The following is a 21409-nucleotide window of genomic DNA, read 5'->3' on the forward strand; positions in this document are numbered from 1 at the left end:
TTTATTCTATATTTCTGACACACTGCAGAATTCTGACACATTCTTAAAAACTCTAAAATGGTTGGTGACGGCGAGCGAAGAGCAGCGAGAAGACCAAGCGAAGCGAAGCCGAAAGCAGATCAGAGAATAATTGCGAAAGAGAGATTGAGTGGGAGGAGCGACTCCTCTGGTCACTTCTGCTTCTTTCCACATTTAACAACCGTTAACGACGCCTCATAAAGCTGCGGCGTGAGAATGACTTAGTGCAGAGCGCAATTATATGAGAATGCCTCATAAAAGTTTCTAAAACAAAACAACAAAAGTGATTTATTGGAGGTTTATTCGGGGCTCTGTGGGAGAAACGCACGCGAGTTTTCCCCCCCCCGATACAAACATGGGAGTTTTAATATTTAATGTGACTCAAGAAAATAGGAATTATGACCAATAACAGACTTGGATGACAAAAGAGCTGCGTGTGAAGGAAACAATTTAATGTGATATAACGGAGTGATCGAGTAATGCAAGTGTATTGTAATAAGTGTATTGATCTCGACTGCAACCAGGGTGGGAAATGGAGTTTTTTTCCCTTTTACTCATGTATTTGTTTATTAAAAACTCCCGATCAACAGACAGATAAATGTCAAAGCTTTCTGGCAACCCGTAGCCATCGTATGCCTTTAAACTGTTTTATTACAAAAATAAATCTAAGGCTAAGAATTAAAAATCTGTTTCAGTCTAATTTCATAAAACTTCCAGTGTGACTGATGAAAACACATTTAATTCAACAGCAGAGTCAATCTGTGTAAATACTATAAAAACATGTCAACAAAGGACAATTTAAGTTTCTTTATAATTTTAAAAATCCATTAACTTAAAGTCAAATATATAAAGAGGTTATAAATGATAAGAACTCAGGTTGTTCTCAGGAGGACCGAGTTCCTTCGAGCCCGTAGAAACTTTAGTAACTAATTCCATTGTGATCGGCGGGAGTGTTTACTGCAAACAGTCAAATGTAACCAGACTGTTTTAGGAGACACATGCCTGCATGATAATTACCGACAACACGGTTTGGAGATTAAAACCCACACCGGACCCCCCACCCCCCCCCCCATCCCGAAGAGAAGAGAGGCTGTGAACCTTTTCAAACATCCCAGACAGCGGAGGACACGCCCACTCCCACAGTAACAGAAACCATAAAAACAAAAACAAAAAGCCTAAGGCTTCATTTTATTATGTATTTTTCAATAAATAAATCTAAGCTTGGACCACTCAAGCCTCCGGCGTGACCTCGGGTGTCTGAGGGTCCCCGGCCCCAGCTTGAGAAGCCACCGCCGTAGGAAACACCGATGGTGAAATAATAAAAAAAAAAACAACAACAACCCAGCAGTGAGGCGTTCAGGCTGGTGGTTGCAGACGGCTGGCGCTGCGCCTCCACAAGCCACATTTCTGCGTGAGCCAATCCCGCCACAGCAAGAAGGGAGTGCGAGCACACGCCCATCGGCTCTGTTTGCCAACAAATCTCCGTCCCTCATTGTGCAAGAGCCTGTCAAGGCAAGAGAAGCCGCGGCGGGGATCGTCCCCGAGCAGGAAAACAACAGGCGCTGCAGGTTTTTCAGACCCGTGCAGCTCCGCAGCCAAAATCTACCTCCAAGGCACCATTTTCCAAACATCCTGGTTTGCTTCTCAACTTTTGAGCTTTACTGGGGGGTGGGGGTGGGGGGGGGGGGGGGGGGGGGGGTTGCACATTCTACCTGAGGTTAATATCCATTTCTACACCAGGAGTCTGCAACTAATGTGGCTGTTCAATTATTCTGTGTTAAATAATAATAATAATAAACTTTTTATCTAAAACAAAAACATGTTAAAAAGCAATAAATATTAAAGAAAATAGTCAAATACTGAAGAGTCAAAGCTGCCCCAACATGAAGGTGAAACTGCTAAAATGGCAAAGAATTGTTAAAAGGACAAAAGTAACTTTGTAAAAAGAGCTAAAACAGCTTAAATCCAGGTTATAAGTAAAAATTGGCAAAAAAATTGCTAAAATTGCAAGGAACACTTAAGATAGACAAAAGGATAATACAGCGGCTAAAACTGCTCAAAAAAGTGTGAAAATTGTTTAAAAAAAAGCCAAAATAACTGGGTAAAACGGCTAAAACATCTTAAACCACCGGAAAAGGTGAAAATCAAAAAAACTGCAAAAATCCCAAAAATTGCAAAAAAAACTAAAGAAAACAATGCGAAAAGGATGAACTAGTGGCTAAAAATGCTGAAAATGGGCTAAAGTACTTAGAGTATATATAATTGCAGTAGGCTGCTGAATGAGCAGGAGTTCCGGGTTGCTTGGAAACAAGGGGGCGGGGCTTAACCATTACAGCCAAGCATTCCTATTGGGTGCAGGCTGAGGACACGCCCCCCCCCCCCCCCCCCCACAAGTGCAGGAAGAGTCATCAGACAGATTTTATTATTCCACGGGGTCTTTAATTGGAGTCAAACAGAAAGAATTTGCTCCAGTAACATATTAATGTTCATCTTAATCACGCTGACGTTTTCTGTTATTTCATCCATGGTTTGTGTAAAATTAAAAGGAGAATGAAATTAAAAAAAGAAAAAAAAATCCTGATTTGATGATAGAAATGAACAAAGCATGTGTATTTCCTTGCCTGCAGCTTCCAGTGACGCTCAGTTATCAGCCGTGCTCACATGAATCACAGCAGACAGAAGAGGAAGAGGCTGCTTGCTTTGAAAAAAAATAAAAAATAAAAAAATACATTTCCCGTCCGAGATCTGCACGAAGAACCGTGGGCGCCATGTTACTGCGAGCCAGCGAGCGTGAGCTGGACCGCCAGTAATATTCTGTCTGAGCTAAGCAGAACCGAGCAGAACCAAGCAGAACCGAGCAGAACCGAGAAGAACCGAGCAGAACCACATCAGATCCTGTATGTGTGAGAAATTTACCGTCTGGGAGGCGTTTTTGGTCGAGCTGCTCGTCTCCGACACCTGAGGGACCGCGAAGCCGCCGAAGTCCTGCACACCAGAGGAGAGCTGGGTTAATAACGTAATCCCACTACTTTTAGCCTTAATTACATAGTAACTAAACTCTAAACTCCTGTTAACGCTCTCATAAACTGTTATGATCAGTGTTGAGAATAACGAGGTTAGAGTATCTCAGACCTCCTCACACCAACATGAAAGATTACCCAGTGTAAATATGAGGTCGTTCTTCCAAAAAGGCCAGATTATAGAGCATCTTCCTGTAACATCCAGATTATAGAGCATCTCCCTGTAATATCCAGATTATAGAGCATCTCCCTCCTATTAACTAATGCAACTGACATCCAGATTATAGAGCATCTCCCTGTAACATCCAGATTATAGAGCATCTCCCTCCTATTAACTAATGTAACTAACATCCAGATTATAGAGCATCTTCCTGTAACATCCAGATTATAGAGCATCTCTCTCCTATTAACTAATGTAACTAACATCCAGATTATAGAGCATCTCCCTGTAACATCCAGATTATAGAGCATCACCCTCCTATGAACTACTGTAACTAACATCCAGATTATAGAGCATCCCCCTGTAACATCCAGATTATAGAGCATCACCCTCCTATTAACTAATGTAACTAACATCCAGATTGTAGAGCATCTCCCGGTAACATCCAGATTATAGCGCATCTTCCTCCTCTAACATCCAGATTATAGAGTATCTTCCTCCTCTAACATCCAGATTATAGCGCATCTTCCTCCTCTAACATCCAGATTATAGAGTATCTTCCTCCTCTAACATCCAGATTATAGAGTATCTTCCTCCTCTAACATCCAGATTATAGCGCATCTTCCTCCTCTAACATCCAGATTATAGCGCATCTTCCTCCTCTAACATCCAGATTATAAAGTACCTTCCTCCTCTAACATCCAGATTGTAGAGCATCTCTCCATAGTCTGACCCATACAGTGCTAGCAGCTCAGCTAATAATAATCCAGATAGTCAGAATTAGAAACTCCTTCCTTTAAATAAATAGTAACTGTGGTCAACAAGTATGTTTCAGTGACTTGCGCCACACTGAACATATGAAGCCGACTTCACACTGAACAAAACTACACGTCGTAGCATGTTAACGATGTTTATTGAGGCTCCAGATTAAATTTTTTATTTATTTTTTTAAATGACCTTCCCTCCAGCTGCTGCCTCCTCTTCACAGGTAAGCATGTGTCCTCGTGGAGGAAGCTTCCTCATACCGACATTCCTGAGAGGCCGGAGCGAAGGGCAGCCCAGACATGAACGTAAACAGCGGTGATCTTCAAGATGTTCAGATTTTCTAAGCTCCTCTGGAAGGTCACACTGAGGTGGAAGGCTCGGGCATTTCACAGGAAAGTGAAAACCAGGTTGGTTTTTTTTCCGAGGTGCACCTGAACACACCGTGAAAACTTCACATCGTGATGGAAGACGTTTGTAAGATGTAATTTACGCATGTTGATAACTCTAAACTGAGTTTCAGGTTTGCGGTCCGCCAGTGTGGCATTGAGGTGCAGTGATTTGCAGCGTCGCCTCACGGCCAGAGTACGCTAGTTTGATTCTGGGACAGCTCTTCTTCATTGTGGACTTGTTCAGTTATTTTGTGACACTAAAAATCTTTATTCTGAATTTGAAATAGTTTTCATAATTCATTTGAATTACATGTATCTATAATTGTAGGTTTTTTCCATTTAAAAACTTACATTAATAAGATTTTTTTCTTACTGTTTTTATGTGTTAAAAATAAATGTCATGTTTTTGTATAGACGTGACGTCACTACATATAAAAATATATATATTTAATTAAATTGTTAACCATGTAAACATCTATATTGTTTTTAACACGTTTATAAAAGTGAAGTAATAAAATTATTTTTCTTATTTTTATTTTTTTTTAGAAAAAAGGTGGTCGGAAGTGCACAGACAGCTGCCAGTCGTGCACGCGCCTCGTAACAGAAATAACCAAAAAAGTAAAGTTTCGGAGCGAATTTTTAAGAATTAATGGAGTATCTGCGTGTGTGGCGGAGGTGTGGATGTGCTGGCCGAGTGACAGCAGACCGACTCACGGGCAGGTTGATCCGCAGACTTCTCCTCCTCCTCCCGGGCTTCTTGCAGCGCTTCTCGCTCGCCTCCGTCACGGTACTTCCCATGACTCCCCCAGGGACACCGAGGCGCCTCGAAGCGCTCACAACCTGCAGTCCTGCTCCCCGTCAGACCCCCCGGGGACTCCGCACGAAGCCTCCGAACTGCTGCCTCCTCCACCAGGAAGTGGCTCGGCCGTGCGCAGCGGGAGACTGGATCACATGTTCGAGTCCGCGTTGACGCGCCTTGTTTACAGGTGTGACGACGCGATCCGTCGGCCGTGCAGATCGGTGCCTCCTCCTCATGGTTTAACCCTTCACGGACCGCGCGGCAGAACACGTGACACAGCAGGAAGTTTACTCCTCCTATTAGGTCATCATTAAGTGACAGAAGTAAACATTTAATTAATTCGTTCATTTAATTAATCTGGATATAAACTGACGTATCAATTAGGAGGAGGAAGATGCTCTACAATCTGGTGTTTGTGGAGGAAGATGCTCTATAATCTGGATGTTAGAGGAGGAAGATATTCTATAATTTATATGGACGTTATTAGAAGGAAGATGCTCTATAATCTGGATGTTAGTGGGAGGAAAATGCTCTTTAATCTGGATGTTAGGGGAGGAAAATGCTCTTTAGTCTGGATGTTAGTGGGAGGAAAATGCTCTTTAATCTGGATATTAGGGGAGGAAAATGCTCTTTAATCTGGATATTAGGGGAGGAAAATGCTCTTTAATCTGGATATTAGGGGAGGAAAATGCTCTTTAATCTGGATGTTAGTGGGAGGAAAATGCTCTTTAATCTGGATATTAGGGGAGGAAAATGCTCTTTAATCTGGATGTCTATGCTTTTTGCAACGGTGATAATAAAAGAACAAACAGAAAATTGCTCTTTTCTTCGTTCATCTTTGATACTTTTGTGAATCCTCACATTCATCCTGGGACCCGATCACCTGAAACACCCCAGGATGAGACTCCCCGGGGCAGATGTGGGGTAATTCTAGGTTCACTTCAGCCGGATTTAGTTGGATTTGTGATGCACGTTTTATCAGAGATCCAAAAATCCATGTTAGCGGCACACTGGAGGTCAGCAGAGGCCTGCGGGCAGCTGGTCGGTTTCTATTCCTCCACACTTAACGTTATTAGCTACAGTTAGAAAATAACCCAAAACTGAAAATGTTAGAAAATATTACATTTTTAATTATTTTTTAACGGCGCTGCTGCAACGTCGGGTTTTATAAGGAAATGAAGTTTCCAGGTTGTGATGAACGTTGTGGGACTGGTGCTGTGCATCCAGAGTAACTTCCTGTTTTTAAATCATCCTCCTACGCAGTTTTTCAACCTGGTTTATTGAAAAATGGGGCCCGGAGACATGAACTGTGCCTCATATTTTCTCCCACCGACTTTAAAATTCTGAAAATCATGGACACTCCAGAAGTCTTCGTGCACAAAACTGTAGGTTATAGTTTTGGGAGAATATTCTGTGTGACTATTTGGGTGTTTTTTTTTGATCGTATATATACTGCAGCACTGATGTCGAACTTTTTACAGTGTGGACTGAGGAAATATAGTCAATTCTAAATATGAATTACATTTTTGATACAACTTGCAGTAGAAAATAAAGTTTTTACTCATTTCGTTACCGCGTGATATTTTGATTTGTCCATTTTTGAGGTCATATCGGTCAATAACGACAGAAATATTCAAAATATTGAATGTACGACCTATGATCCCGAAAATACGGTATTTCTGTGCGAGTCTAAAAACTTCCCAACAACTTGTTAACATGTAAAATAGTTTATTTTTGTAAATGTTTCTAAATTCAGTTCCACAAACTCCAAACCTCATAATCTGTACACTTCAAAAGGCATTTTCCAAAAAAAAAGAAAGAAAAAAAAGAAAAAAAAAAAGAAAAAGAAACTCCGACTACTTTACACGACCAAGAAAATGTAGCACAAACACGCTGGCAGGATGGAGAAATATCGTACAAGAGAAGAAAAATATCCAGGAAACAATTTTGTTACAACCATTCATTGAGAAAATATATACAATTGAGTCTTGGGAAAGTTAAAAAAATACATGCCATATACATTACAAGTTCTAAGACTGTCTCCAAAACTTTACAGTCCACTTGAAATTGTGCACGCAAAAAACTCTTCTGTCTCTACGCATGTGACTCGTGAAGTGTCAGTATAAGAAATATTTCTGATTACCACTTTGTTTAAAAAAAAAAAAAAAAAAAAGAAAAAAGAAAATTGTCTCTGCTGACTTTTTCAACATTATTTTCACCATTAAAAGAAAAACGAAAAAGAAAGAAGCAGTTAAATACGCATTTTGTGATAAAAAGTTAAAAAGTTGCTTTTGGGTTTTAAAACCTAATTCACAGTTTTCTTTAAAAATCAAACCTGATTAACAGCGTTTTACTTTTTTTTTTTTTTTTTGTTTTGTTTTTCTTCTTTTTTTTATTTATTTATTTTTTTTCCATTCTGTAACTCGTTAGTCAACAAAAATATTCGTTTTGTTTTCCCGAAGTGGTCAAAGCATGTGTAAGTCACAAAAACACTACGCTACAATACCTTACTTTAATACAACAAAAATACTTTGTGAATTATTGTGGTTATATTACAAATTCTGTACAGGATAATCATAATATATACTCTCAAAAAACGGAAGGAACTTCCATCTTAAATAAATTTCAAAGACAAACGGAACAAAAAAGAAAAGAAAAGGAGTTTAAAAACAGCCAAACATCGAGAAGGTTAAGGTAGTATTTGGTCGGTTATTCCTATAGTTTTCTTTATGTACAGTTTGTACAAAAGTAACAGCATGTCTTCTTCGATCTTCAAAAACAATATCAATCTAGCCTTCTTTGACTCAAATCTCATCATTTTGAGAATAAATTCATTCACTCAGTAATAAATACAAAACCTCTCCAATTCCACACAAATCACATGACAGAGACCGAGCATAAAACTGACTCATGGAATCAAGTATTTCAAAGGTTTTCGGGTGTGTACGTCTTTTTTTTTTCTTCTTTTTTTTCTCCATTATCTTGTGTGTGTGTGTGTGTGTGTGTATTTTCTTTTTTTTTTTTCTTCTTTTTTTCATTTTTTTTTTTTTTTTTTAGTGCAAGTTAATATTCCCTTCGCGGTTTTTCGTTGCTGTACATTCCTCATTCAGTGATGTCTACATTTAGTCATACGGTACACGAACAGTATGAAACAAAAGGGCCTGCCCTTAGTAAGCAATAAGGCTGCACCCCGCACAGTGCTTTCTCTCTCTCTGACACACACACACACACGCACACACACACACAGACACACACACACAGACACACACACACACACACACACACACACACACGTATGGCACGAGTCACTTCCTGCTACTGTGTTCACGTTTCCCTTCCACCAAGCTTCGTTTTTTTTTTTTTTGGGGGAAAAAAAAAAAAAAAAAAGAAGAAAAGATCTTGAGCTCCCCCGTCGTCGCCTTGGTTCTCTCTCTCGCCGAACGGCGCCGGGGTTCAGTTGATCCACTTCCGGCACTCGGTGGTGCCGCAGTGACACGCCAGCCTGTGCCGCTCGTCCACCGCGTCGAACTGATAGTCGAAGCAGAGCTGAGGAAGCGCGCAGGAAGAAGAAGTCAAAGTTTACCTTCTCTACCCGAGGGGGGGGGGGGAAGTCAGAAGAACTTTAATGGATTAAAAGTTAAATAAACATTTAATTATACAAGTCAGTCATAGACAATAAAAGCTGATAAAGTGTTTTAAGAACAGACCTAAAACAGACTCGGACGAATTATTTATTCTTTAATTGACTAATGTTCCTTATTGCCTCGACTCACTGTGGTGAATATATATAAAATAAAACAATTAGAAATTGGTCAAAATCAACTAAACTAGTCAAGAAAGTGCTACAGAATGTGTGAAAAGTGCTAAACAAATAAAATTTCATATCAACTAACGCTAACCAACCAATCAGGCCTGTAATACCACGTTTTACCACCAGGTGGTGAAGTGCTTTTTTTGTCCCGTTGACACAACATTTCAAGTGAAAATTGTTTTTTGTGTTGTATTTTTTTCACGTTGGTCTTGGTGAGCATGTGCAGGAGCAGCATCCCCTCCAAGGCTGAGCGTTTTCAAAAAGTTGTAATTCCCCGTTTTCCACGGAGACGCAGCGTTTTCATAAAGTTAAACGTTGGGTGCCGATTTCAGTGTAAAAACACCCACAAAAAGCAATAAAAGTTTTCTGTTTTCACTTTGTGTAAACGGAGCCATAAACTCTGTTCTGCTCCTCATACCTGAAGATCAGAAGGTGCAGTTTTCAGGTGAATGGCGCCCCCCAGAGGCCAAACAATAAATCAGACTCGGATGAAAGTTTCTCTGCAATTTTGTTCATTAATTAATTTATGGAACTGAATGCTGGGGATTATCGTGGGAGAGTTACGGAAAGTAAATGTGAAGCAAAGAAAGAACTAAAAATGCAAAACATCGGAGGTGATGTGTCGTAAAGTGAACGCTCGCGGGAAAAAGACAAGATTCTGGAAAGACTATAGGACCTCAGAAAATATCTAATAAGCCGGTTGAGGAAACTCTGATCTATGAGCTGATCTAGTCCTCCTATATGAACGTCGTCAGAAAGGAAAAGTTTTCATTCTCCTATTAACAAAAAGATCAAACATGGACAGTAAATATATTGTTAAAGAATCTCCTCCAGTGTTTTATCGACACATTTGGCTTCGTCTCTCTATAAATCTCACACGGCGACACTCACCTCCTCTCCTTTGTCGATGCGGCGAACGCAGCTGATGATGATTTTGTACCCTCGTTCAAACGTGACCACCTCGGCAACACAGTTAGGGGCACAAGAGTGGTTGATATATCTGGAAAGAAAAAAACAAAACAAAAACAAAAGGAAATACAGTTTATCTGAGAAATCCCACACAAATTAAAAGGACAATTTTAAAATGTAACGTCATCCTGTTAACTTCACAGTTGATTATTTTACAGGACAAACTCTGTGACGATGCTGATGCGGCGTTTCAGTGACTCCGTCGCCGCGGCGACCAAACCGAACCATCATTCGTTCCTGAAACAGCCTCTCTGCTCGGCATGCTGGGAGTTTCCCCTCTGCCGTATTTGTGTGGATTCCCGTGAACGTACCTTGCGAGCCCGCCGCTTCTCGTGGCGTCGACCACGTGCTCGCTGTCGATGCGGAACATGAACACGGCCCGGTTCTGAAATCCAGAACAACGCAAGTTACCTTCTGAAGCGATACGACGAGACGAGGCGGCAGTTGAAAGTGACGCGCCCACCTGAGTCCTGTAGCTCTTCTCCTTCCCGATGGCCACCTCGTTCCGGAGGATGGTTCCGTTGTACTCGATCACCATGGTTTGTTTCTCGATGTCCCGGGCGGCGAACAGTCCCAGACCCTGAGAACACGGCAGGTCACGTTCAGCGCGAGGGAACAACCTGAAGGCCAGCTGAAGAGAACCGTGGCGGTCCGGGGGGGGGGCTCACCTGGATGCGAGAGCGGCCCAGGTAGACGTTGGCTCTCCACTCGCTCTTCATCCAGCGGTACTGAGAGGAGCGGGGGTGAACCACCGGGGGCTTGGCGTGCTGGGCGGCGCCCTCTCCCTGCGCCACATTCTGATTGGACCGGGCGCTGCTGGTGGACACGGCCTGAGGGTGGGGTCTTGGGGAGGGGGGAGGACACACACACAAGATCTCAGTCTAACTTTACCATTCCAGCCCTTCAGTCAAGTTTTAATAAAAAAATAAATAAAAAATCTCATTCACTTTATTCCTGCTTGTGTCATGATATGTGGCGTTTATTAGATCTAATGATTGATGTAATGGTGCTTCCTCATAGTCCCTCCTTTCTCCTTTCCTATCCAGGAAAGGAGAAAGGAGGCTTCCTAAAGGAGTTAGGGAAAGGCGGTCACGTTGTTGTGACAGTTGGACCACACTATGAGCGGTTTTAAAAAATGTCAGTCTTTCAGAAACCCATGACGTTATCGCAGTTGATGACCCGAGGTGGTTTTGACCCGAGCGTCAGCCGTACCTGATGACCGCCGAGACGGCGAAGGCGGTCGCTCTCAGCTGTGCGCGGGCGCTGCCGGCCGGGTTGAACATGAGCGGCAACTCCACCAGGGGGTTCCGTCCGTAACGGAAGGAGTACCGGTCGCAGGCCTCCACTCCGGGGAGCTGTGGGAGCGCAGGGGAGAACGTGAGGCACAAAATCTCTCCGCATTTCAGAAAACCCGGCATTGCGTTTTGAAGAAGCCACAGACCGATTCAGAGATCTTGGTGACCGCGGGGACGGTGAGTCCGAACAGGTCCTCTCCCTTCAGGTAGACGGGGAAGAGCTTCAGAGTGCCGTACTCGGTCCTCGTCTCCGCCACAGGACCGAGGACCTTATCCCAGACTCCTGCACACGCAGACAAGAAGAGGAGGAAGTTAAATACTGAACACAAACTGCCTGCAGGTGCTGGAGCAGAATTTAAAAAGTTGAGTGGGCTGTGTTGGACGGACCTTTAGCCGAGGTGTCGGTTAGCACCAGGTCCTGGTAGCCCTGCTCGATGACTCTGATGTTGAACTCCGGCAGCCCCTCCCGGTCTTCCACGGAGCAGACGTAGCGGCAGCGGCGGTTTCCGTGCCGCATGCTCCAGTAGATGCGGCATGCCTCGTAGCCAACCGGGAAGATGGCCGTCGGCGAGTGGAAGGTGGCCATTTGCAGAGGGGTCAGCTGGCCGATGGCGTGCAGCACCAGGCTGCCCACACGAAAGGTGTAGCCCAGCTCGGGCTGCCGCACGGCGGCGGCGATTTGCCGCACCTCGTCACGCTGGACGTAGACGCGCCTGAACACGGCGAAGCAGCGCAGCTCGTGCTCAAGCGCCTGGCCCGCCGCCCCCCGCGGCCGGTGGGCGTGGCACAGCATGGTCTTGTCCTTGAAGAAGGTGCACTGAGCCTGCAGCGCGCAGGTGAAGTGGTAGACGTTGGTGCAGCGGAGGCGGTGGCAGCCGCTGGTGGCGCCCGTCTGCTGGCAGTAGGCGCAGCGCACCGCCTGGCCGCGGCGCAGCGCCAGCTCCACGTTGATGAGGGCGCCGGCCTGCGTCTCGTACACCTCCGTCGACCACAGCGCACAGTTCAGGTGCACCCACACGTCCAGGTCCAGGTTGAGGAGCCGGGCGGGGCCGTCCGTGATCCCGTCTCCGAACTGGTGGCAGAAGCAGCAGCGGCGGTGGTCCTGGAGCAGCGCGGGCGGCCGCAGCGACGCGCCGAGCTTCTTCAGGAGCTCGTCGATCTTGTCCTCGTCCGGCAGCTGGGAGTTCCCCCGGGGCACCACCACCTGGACCGACCACTTCCTCCAGCGGAGCCCCTTCTGCCTCTTGCCCTGGTGCCAGCTGTCGTGGGACCGCGGCCGCGCCTTCAGCTTCACCGTCACCTTCAGCGCGTCGGACTTGGCCTCCATCTTGGGGGTGTCGCCCGCCATGGGGAAGGGGATGGGAGGGGTGGAGGGCGGCGACTGTTTGGGCTGAAGCTGGGCCAGGCAGTGGACGTCCAGAGAGGACATGTTGTTACTGTACTGATGCTGAATTTTGGAAAGACCCTCGGCGTGTTCGGAGGCCGGGAGGAGCGACACCGACTCCTGGAAGAGAAAACAGAACCAGAATCATGAACCGGAACGAGCCCTTCTTTTTTTACATGAAAACCCAGTTTCAGAATTTTGTGTTTTGACATTCTGTTGCATTCAGAGTCGTCACGCACACACTTTGTGTCCTCATCATGAGCACACACCCACAGTGTTGTATCTTCTTATTTCATAGTGAACTGGAGGTGGCACTATTGTTTTTTTCAAGGTGTTTCATTAATCGCTCACTGCAGTGTGTTCTTTTCGACTCTTCCTGAGGACAGTGTTGTGAGGTTTTAGTTTTCTTTGCCCGCAGTGACACAAACCTTGGAGTCTGTGGAGGATCTGGCCTGCAGCGGCGATGACGAGCAGTAGAGGAGGAAGCAGCTGTGACTGCAGAAGACCAGCTCCTCTTCAGATTTCAGACGGCCTTCCGAATCCTGACGGGGGAAAGAAAAAAAAAAAAAAAAAACAGAGCTGAGCCTTGATTTCAATGTGAGAAACCTACAATATTTAAAGAAGCGAAGTGGTGGGGCTCGATGTTTGACCTGCTAATTGATCCGAGATGGATTTAACTCCAGCAGGAGGGATTTACATAATGTGTGAGCATGAATATATGGATGTGAGCAGCTCTTCAGGATAAAACTGTATATCCTCTAGATGAAGCTCTAGACATCCAGTCACAGCTGATTTTAAAACTCCCACCAGGAAATCAATAGTAGAAAGTCCCTTTGCCTTGATGTGGACGTTTTGCATGAGGAGCTGATGTGCGTTAACTTTCAGCGGTTTGGAGCACGCCATTAGTTTCTGACCTTCATGTGTGCAGGCAGGTCTTTGATGGCTTTCTGCACTCCGTTTCCCAGGACCACCACCTTACAGTGGCAGCACCACTGAGGCTTGCATCCGGGGCTGCCGGGCGTCTTGTGGTCGGGTCCTCGGGCCAGAGCTGAAGGAGGAAGAGTAGACGCAAGACGTTAGGCCCGAAGATGCAGAATTAACATTCAAACTTTGATCAAGCCCCAAGGATTTGGATTTAGCGTGAATCTCACATTGGAACCTGCCAAAATGTTTTTTTCCCTTTCACATTGACATATTATACATCCAAACGTAGGCATATTTTTCTTCTTTCTTCTAAAATCCCCCGAGTGCAGACTGAGCCCCCCGAACCTCCAGCAGACTGGATTTAGTTCAGGTGAGCTTTGTGTCATGTCTCTGTATATTACCAGATGATTATGACTGGAATCAGGATCTCACGCTGTTTTGATGCTTAAGCAATAAAAAAATAAAAAAATAATAAAAGACAGATTTCACCATCATCATCAATAGTCACTTTAAATATTTCTATTAGCTCCTCGGCATTTTTATATTGCAGACCCTCTAGATTCCCTGTTGGAAATACACTAATATACAAAACAAAAGAAATGTTCATTTACAGCTCTACACCAAAAATAAATTCTCTGAAGTGTGTTATTGTGAGGAAACACCTGCCCTGTGTCCTCTGGCGCCCCCCAGAGGGGGTTAGGGTTATTTTGTGGATACACATTTTATTTCTACACATTTATCCATCAATAAAAATGATCACGACATAATGTAGGCTTCCTGTGATTTTGGCGCCATGCAAATATAAATGGAATAAAATGAATTTAATGAGCAGAGAAATCAATGCGTTTCAGCTGAGCTGCCCTCTGATGCCTGATGAGAAACAGTCTGCTGACGCTGTGAGCAGAAATATTTGCTCCAGTGGATGTTTGAGGCAACACGATTCCATGCTGAGCTTGTGTTGCGCTTTTTTTTTCCCCTCAGGAAGTGATGGTGTTCAGCTTGAACCAGATGAGGCTTTTCGAGTTCAGCACGGGGGGGGGGGGGGGGGTTCGGTCAGTGGAGCTGCTCTTTAATAATGCACTCGTAATCCCTCACCTGGGCTGTTGGGGTGGAAACGGAAATGATGCTGCTGCATCATCCCCGGGCCGGGCCTCATCATCCGCCCTACTCCGCCGTCTCCCTGACCGTGGAAGAGAACGGGGGGCCGCGGCACCACGCCCAGGTGGGGGCCCACCTTCATGGACGTCAGCCCCCTGCTGTCCGGGGTGCTGCTGACCTCGTAGCTGCTGGGGATCTTCACACACAACAGGTCTGAAATGGCTGCGACCACACCCGTGATGTTCTGAGAGGAAAGAGATTTTTCTTTATGAACACTTAGACAAATGGGAGGGTTATGAAATGTCATGAGGAAGTCCTCAAATAAATACTTGATTACAGTTACTTTCGACTTGGGAAGGAAACTAACGCCCTTAACTCAGTGTAGCAGTGTTATTGTGCCTTTAGCATTAGCAAATGCTAACACTACTGTGTGGGTGAGTTTACTAGCTGATTCACTTCAGTTCAGACGAAGTTCCATCAGTTAGAGGGAGGAAAAGGCTCTATTACCTGGATGTTTATCCCAAGTTACATCAATTAAAGAAAAATGCTCTGGAATCTGGATGGTAGCTGCTATATGCTGAGGTTTTAAAGTAACATATCACTTCGTCGTGTGTATTCAGTGCTGCTGTCAAGATTACGTTCATGTTCACCGAGTTGCTCTGTGTCTTTAAGTTTTGTTTCTTTACCTCTGCTGCCGCCGGTCTGAGAGTGATGGCCACAGACACCAGTCCTTGTTTGGAGTCATTGGTCATGGAACCGAAGGGGGAACCAAAAAACATTGAGGAGGGCTCGGTCTTAATGTCCTGAAGCTTGATCTCTGAGCCTGGAGAAGAATAAACAGGAGGACACACTTCAATGCAAAGTGAACTCAACCTGCCATATAATCTGTGTGCATTAAGACTGGTTCAACAGTCATTTAGAAAGAAGGAACTCTGAAGCTTTAATGTGTAGTCAATAGTTTCATTTAAAATCAAATCACTATGAAAGATGCATTTTTATTGAAAGGGCTCTTTATATAATCAAAGTGTTTGCACTAGTTTCATGTTTGCCAGTATTAGCAATTATAGTAAGACTAAATAATAAATCACTTTCAAAGATAGCATCTAATGTGAGATTATGGGCTAAACTGTGTTCCTGAATATTAAGTATCAATAATCAAGGATTAGAATGCCACTTTGAACCACTAGGTGGTGCAGTGAGTCCCTCTACGTGTTGAACAAGATTTAATAGAGGACCGTTTACCTTTGCCGTCCGGGGCGGGCAGCATGGGGAGGACGGGCGACAGGCAGGGCGATGGCGGCTCCTCCTTCACCAGCGACAGGTCGGGGTAGCGGCTGATCTCCATGCCGGCTACGCTCTCCGGAGACGAGGAGGGGACGAAGCTGTCGGGCGTGTCTCTGTCCTTACAAGGCTCCTGCCCTCGGTTACTGTCGACGTCACAGAGGGGACGAACCTGTGTTACATGAGCTCCTCTTGGCTGTGTGTGTGTGTGTGTGTGTGTGTGTGTGTGTGTGTGTGTGTGTGTGTGTGTGTGTGTGTGTGTGTGTGTGTGTGTGTGTGTTACCTGAGCTCCTCCTGGTTATTGTGAGGAGGTGTGGGCAGAGACGCTGGGACGTCCACAGTTTTGGGTCCCTGAGCGATGGCCCGGGCCAGCAGGTCGTCCTCGGTCCTGAAGGGGACGTGCAGCGGCTTCGGTACGAGACCTTTGGAGACTGTCAGAGACAGAACGACAGCATCCACATTCATTACACTCTTTTATTTACACTTTGCTATAATGATCACAAAGGAAATGTACTCACAGAAAAGTATGGTAAAAAAAACCCACATTCATTATGTTCTTTGCTTTTTAAATGAGTACATATGTCACCCCCAGGGGGTGCTGTTTCACTGAGCTGTAAGAATATCACAGAGGGTGTGTGTTTCATTTGTCAAAAAGTCTCAGAAATAAGTGGTTTAGAATTTAGGAAATCTTTTTCTATAAATCACTATATTATGCTCTGTGTGTCACATTTGTCATTTTAATGAATAGATTTCATTCCATCTTCTAGTTTTTTAAACCATTTCATCTTACTTTTTTTTTGGTAATGCGATGATAATACAAATATTCAATTCAATAATTTTCAGTCTCAGGTGATCAAACACTAATTTTTTCATTATTCTCCTTACAATATCTCTAGAAGATTTGTGAACACTTGAATCTCTGAGCTTGTTGCTTCTGATTGAAAAAAACAAACCGCAAAACCTGCCAGATGCAGCTCAGTGGAGCTGTACTGGTGCCACTTGGGAGTTCAAAAATAAAAACAAAAAGTGTTAAAGGCAGCATTTCTTTTAACGGTGAGGTAAAGTTTATTAAGTTAATGAAGGAAAAGTCAAGCCACTCCTCACCCATGGCGGCAGCTTTGCTCGCCAGCTCTTCTGTGGTGGCGAATCCGTTGATCATCTTTTGTCGGTTTACGGGTGGTGGAGTCGGAGGGAGCGAGGCCGGTGGCGTCGGTGGGTTACTCAGATTACTCTGCTGCAGGATTTGGGACAGACGTGATGTGAGATGCACTGAAACAACGCTCTGTCTTAAAGAGAAGCCCGCTCCGGGTCTCACCTTGTAGGCCAGCTGGGAGTAATAATCGGAGACTCCGTCCAGCGAGGCGCTGCCGAACGTTCCCGACAGCAGGTTCTCCCCGTTGAGCTGGCCGCTGCCATACGGAGCGAAGTGGGCAAAGTTGATCCCGATGAGCGGCTCCATGAGCGGCAGCAGGGAAAGCTGCTGTGTCAGAAAAGACGGAACAATTGGACCAATTGGGAGGAGAACCTTCAACAAAATACCTTCATACATCATTCAAAAGGCTGTTTTCAAACAACTTCAGACACGAGCCGCCTCAATGTAAAGAGACGCCTTCTGGATGCGTTTCTGCTGCTTGTAACAGGCTTTCAGACCGGGGTGCAGCTTGGTTTAAGCTCATCACGGTTTTCTGGACATGTTTTGAAATGTCACAGATTAGATTTATAGAGCGAGATGTGGTTGTGAGCGGTCTCTGAAATGTATTTTGGCAGGTTTTCTTTTTTTTTTAACTCAGGTTTGGTCTGTAAACGTTTTCAGCCCCCTCTCTGCGGATCGGGGTGGTTCAATCTGGTTTCTTCCTAATTTCAGCTGTTTGTCAGAAATCTTCTAGAAATGTTTTCTTTACCTGCTCTGCAGACAGGCTTTGGAGCAGTTTCAGAATGTTTTGACCTGGTCTTTGAAGTTACTCCACCAGAATCCACAGTTAGTTGTTGATGTACATCTCTATTACGTCGCCGTTCCTCATTACACTCATACAAACACGCATTTCCAGCATTTAAATTTTGCGAAATCATCCCGGGGTTTTTTGAGGTTTTCCCCGAGGCATCGTGTCACAAGATCCAGTTTGGAGACGATCTGGTGAGATCTGGATTTACAACTGGAAAAACGATCAGTTTCACGACATTAAAGACTATTCTCCTGGCTTGAAGACTCTTTCTTTCGGCTTGAGCTGCCACAACGCCATCTTTGATTTCCCAGAAACCCTTGCGCGCAGGTTTCCCAAGATGACGTCAGTTAAGAAACATAAACACAGTTTGATGGCTACAAACATATCGACTTTAGTGTGAACGATTTGAGGAACTGTGAGTTGGATATTTGTGCCAATGAGTGGTAACGATGTCATTTTTGTGTTTTGGTTTATTCTCTGTGCAGAACTGATATCTTTAATGGGAAGTAGATTTAAAAAATGTTTTCTTCAGGTAGAGTTACTTTAAATAGGCTCCTATGTGTCTTATAATTTGGATGAACTTATGAGCTGGGGTTTCACTGGTTTAAAAGTTGTGGTAGACCTGCTTATTCGCATTACACTGGCTGAGGACTGGTTGGAAAGTGCCCTTGATGGTTTTAAGTTTAGTCTTAACCTTCTTTGAATTTAATCCTCTAGATTAACTTTAGATTTAGAGTTATAAATATAGATTTAGACTGATTTAAGTCAAGGTGCGGGATGGTTTCTGATTGTTTAGGCTGGTTTAAGAGTGTTTCCTGGACTGGTTCCAGTCGGGGTTTATGACCTGGATTGCCTCTTAAGTCTTCATACTAGTACATTCAATACTTGACTTTCTCTTATGTGACCAAATTCATGTCATACCTGTAATGATCAGGTGACACCATGCTGCATTTCTAATGAGAAATTAATATGCAGGTTGCATTAGAAGCTTGAATCCACTCCGACTCTCCTCAATAATTACAGCTTCTAATGGCAGGCTGATCAGCTGTCATCCAACAAGCATCTAATTACCGTTAATACGCTGATATGGAGTGCGATCAGTGTCTGTGCACTCAGAGGAGACCATTTTCTCCTCTGGTGATTCATGCTGTAAAATCAGACTTCTGTGTTTCGGCGGTACGAGGAGGTAAAATGAGGCTCACCTGTTTGATCTGATTCATTACTGCGTCGGGTCCGGAGTGCATCAGCTGGCGCTCGTCGCCCTCCTTCTTCCTCTTCTTGTAGCGAGACGGCGGCTTCTCTCCTCCTTTGGGCGTCCTCTTGTTCCTGCCTTTCTTCTTCTCCTGCTCGGGAAGCAGCGGTCCGGGGAAGTCCGGGGTGCCATCCGAGTATGCCTGCAGACCGGGAAGAGATGTTGTCATGAGGAAATCACTTGTAAGTCAGTTCATGTCTGAAACGTGCCGTTTTATCCAGGAAGACATGGATCAGCTCTTACATGTTAATGACAACCAGCTTTCAGGGCTTGAATTATCTCAGTAATAGTAAAAAAAGCAAAAGGTTTCCATCCTCAATATTTAAGTGACATGTTAGATAAAAAAACAAAAGACTAAGTCTTCCTTTTAAATGGCTAAAATCTACATTTACCCACTTTAATTACTTTCAATGTGTTATTATATTTGATCAAATACACAATTTAATTCTGTAATTTCTCTGCTTTTTCATCATTTATTCAGATTACAATTCCAAGTGCATCAAAAGCAACTTGGGAGGAAAGCAGAAAAGGCTGAAGCACTACGATGAATAAAAGGCTACCATATCTTTTTGTGTGTTCATTATATTTGGCATTTTGCATTCTATATTCCAGTCCTGAGTCTTTGTATGAATGTATTTCTTTCCTTTGTCTTTTTCTAGTTTTAGAACTTTATTGTGGGATGGTGAGAGCCAGAGGCTCAATTAAAAACATGCTTCTGGTATCTCTAGAAAAGCTGCGAAACAGTCACGCTTGAAGGGCTCAGTGTAACATTATTATATTTTGCTGTGCGACATGCCACCGCGCTGAGCACTCACCCCGTTGCTGTCGATGGAGCTCTGCCTCAGCAGGGCCTTACAGTCGGCCTGCTCCTCCTCCTCGGACCTCCCGTGCGGAGGCGTGCTCTTGTTCTTCAGCAGGTGCTTCAGCAGCTCGTTCCCGGCCTCGCCTTTGTTCGGACTCTGCCCGGTGGGGAACGGAGAAACGCCGCCTTTGCCGCCTTCTTCCTTCACGGAGCTCATCTCCGAGCCGACGGGCCCCTCTCTGGGATCGTGACACTCGCTGGCGTCGGTCTGCTCCAGTTTGATGTTATTGAGGATCCTGTCGTGCTCCTGCGACCTGGACGTTTCCGACGACGGGCCTGATGGTCCGGACTGTCCTCCTGACAGCTGTCTCTCCAGCTCCGAGTGACTCGGCGTGGAGGAACCCAGCAAGGGGGACCGTGACAGGTCCTGGTCTCCGAAGAGGTGCGTGTTCCTGGTGGGGGTGGAGGAGGTGTCTGAGACGCACGGCGTGAGAGGAGCCGTGAGGTCCGAGTGTGGCGTGGAAGGCGTCTTGACCGAATCTGCGTCATCGTCCTTCTTCTTCTTGCGGCTCCTCTTCTTCTTGCCCTTCTCGTCGGGGATGATGTTGGAGTAGAGCTGAATTAGCGACTGGCCCGAACCCGGGAAGTTCGATGGTAAAGGTGTTGAGTCACTCCCGAATGGCAGACCCTCACCCGGCATCTGCAGCATCATCCCCGGCCCGCTGAACTGACGCGGTCTGGGCTGACCGTGAGGGAAGTTGGGGCCTTGCAGCGGGACGTTGTCGGGGCCTAAGGGGCCCATGTCCGGGGGCATCATGCCGTTTCCCATCATGGCTCTCCGGTCGCCCTGCATGAAGGCGGCGGGCGGCGAGCCCATACCAGGCTGCATGCCCTGCTGCTGGGGGAACAGGGGCCCGAGCTGCTGTTGCTGCTGCATGGGGGGCCTCTGAGGCTGCATGAAGTCCTGCGGCAGCTCTGCATTGAAAAACGGCATCTGAGACAGCGGCGGCGCCATGCCGCCGTCGGCTCCCATCATGCCTTGCTGCTCCATCTCCATGCGATGCTTGAGGGCTCTTTGACGCTCCACCTCCTGCATAAGCTGAATGCGCTGCCTCTCCTGCTGCTCCCGGAGCCTCTCCCGTCGTTCGCGCTCCTGGAAGCCTTCGCTGAACGGGTTGTTGTCGTCGAACTTCACGCCGCTTGCCTGCATGGGCTTCACGCCGCCAGGTGGACCGGGCGGGGCTTGGGGGTCCACGGGGATCTGTGGGTGCTGAGGTAGGTTACCCATTGGCATCTGAAGGGGCGGGGCTGGATTGCCCACCTGAGGGGGCATCATGGGTGGCATTCCCGGTCCGCCCATGGGCATAGGGGTGCCCGGATGCCAGCCCGGCGGCGGGTTGGGCATGCGAGGGGGCGCGTTCTGCTGGGCCGGATGAAGCGGAATCTGCATCATGGGGTTCATGGGAGGCTGGACCATCGGCGGGCCACCGGGCACCATG

The 21409-nt window shown here is 45.6% G+C and overlaps 2 protein-coding genes across 5 annotated transcripts in view; both read right to left on the reverse strand.

The window, feature by feature from the left end:
* The window catches only part of LOC308106659 (5'-AMP-activated protein kinase subunit gamma-2-like), a 38265-nt gene extending 32910 nt beyond the window's left edge, over positions 1 to 5355 (reverse strand). For all 4 annotated transcript variants that reach the window (XM_080458527.1, XM_080458526.1, XM_080458528.1 and 1 more), the window contains exons 1-2: positions 5067 to 5355; positions 2935 to 3003 (exon numbers count right to left, since the gene is read on the reverse strand). In XM_080458527.1, coding sequence (XP_080314653.1) covers positions 2935 to 3003; positions 5067 to 5150 — 153 coding nt within the window. In that variant the 5' untranslated portion in view covers positions 5151 to 5355. The remainder of the gene's footprint in view (positions 1 to 2934; positions 3004 to 5066) is intronic.
* A 2803-nt stretch (positions 5356 to 8158) lies between these two features.
* The window catches only part of kmt2cb (lysine (K)-specific methyltransferase 2Cb), a gene marked incomplete at its 5' end in the record, with an annotated part of 73789 nt that continues 60538 nt past the window's right edge, over positions 8159 to 21409 (reverse strand). The window contains 18 exons of the mRNA XM_080470500.1: positions 8159 to 8697; positions 9854 to 9962; positions 10243 to 10316; positions 10395 to 10511; positions 10600 to 10774; positions 11144 to 11286; positions 11373 to 11509; positions 11614 to 12730; positions 13039 to 13152; positions 13525 to 13658; positions 14630 to 14876; positions 15319 to 15455; positions 15875 to 16059; positions 16197 to 16344; positions 17018 to 17147; positions 17229 to 17393; positions 19059 to 19250; positions 19924 to 21405. Coding sequence (XP_080326626.1) covers positions 8605 to 8697; positions 9854 to 9962; positions 10243 to 10316; positions 10395 to 10511; positions 10600 to 10774; positions 11144 to 11286; positions 11373 to 11509; positions 11614 to 12730; positions 13039 to 13152; positions 13525 to 13658; positions 14630 to 14876; positions 15319 to 15455; positions 15875 to 16059; positions 16197 to 16344; positions 17018 to 17147; positions 17229 to 17393; positions 19059 to 19250; positions 19924 to 21405 — 4899 coding nt within the window. The 3' untranslated portion in view covers positions 8159 to 8604. The remainder of the gene's footprint in view (positions 8698 to 9853; positions 9963 to 10242; positions 10317 to 10394; positions 10512 to 10599; positions 10775 to 11143; positions 11287 to 11372; positions 11510 to 11613; positions 12731 to 13038; positions 13153 to 13524; positions 13659 to 14629; positions 14877 to 15318; positions 15456 to 15874; positions 16060 to 16196; positions 16345 to 17017; positions 17148 to 17228; positions 17394 to 19058; positions 19251 to 19923; positions 21406 to 21409) is intronic.

Source organism: Lipophrys pholis (genome assembly GCF_963383615.2).
Source record: "Lipophrys pholis genome assembly, chromosome: 1".
In the NCBI taxonomy this organism is placed as follows: Eukaryota; Metazoa; Chordata; class Actinopteri; order Blenniiformes; family Blenniidae; genus Lipophrys; species Lipophrys pholis.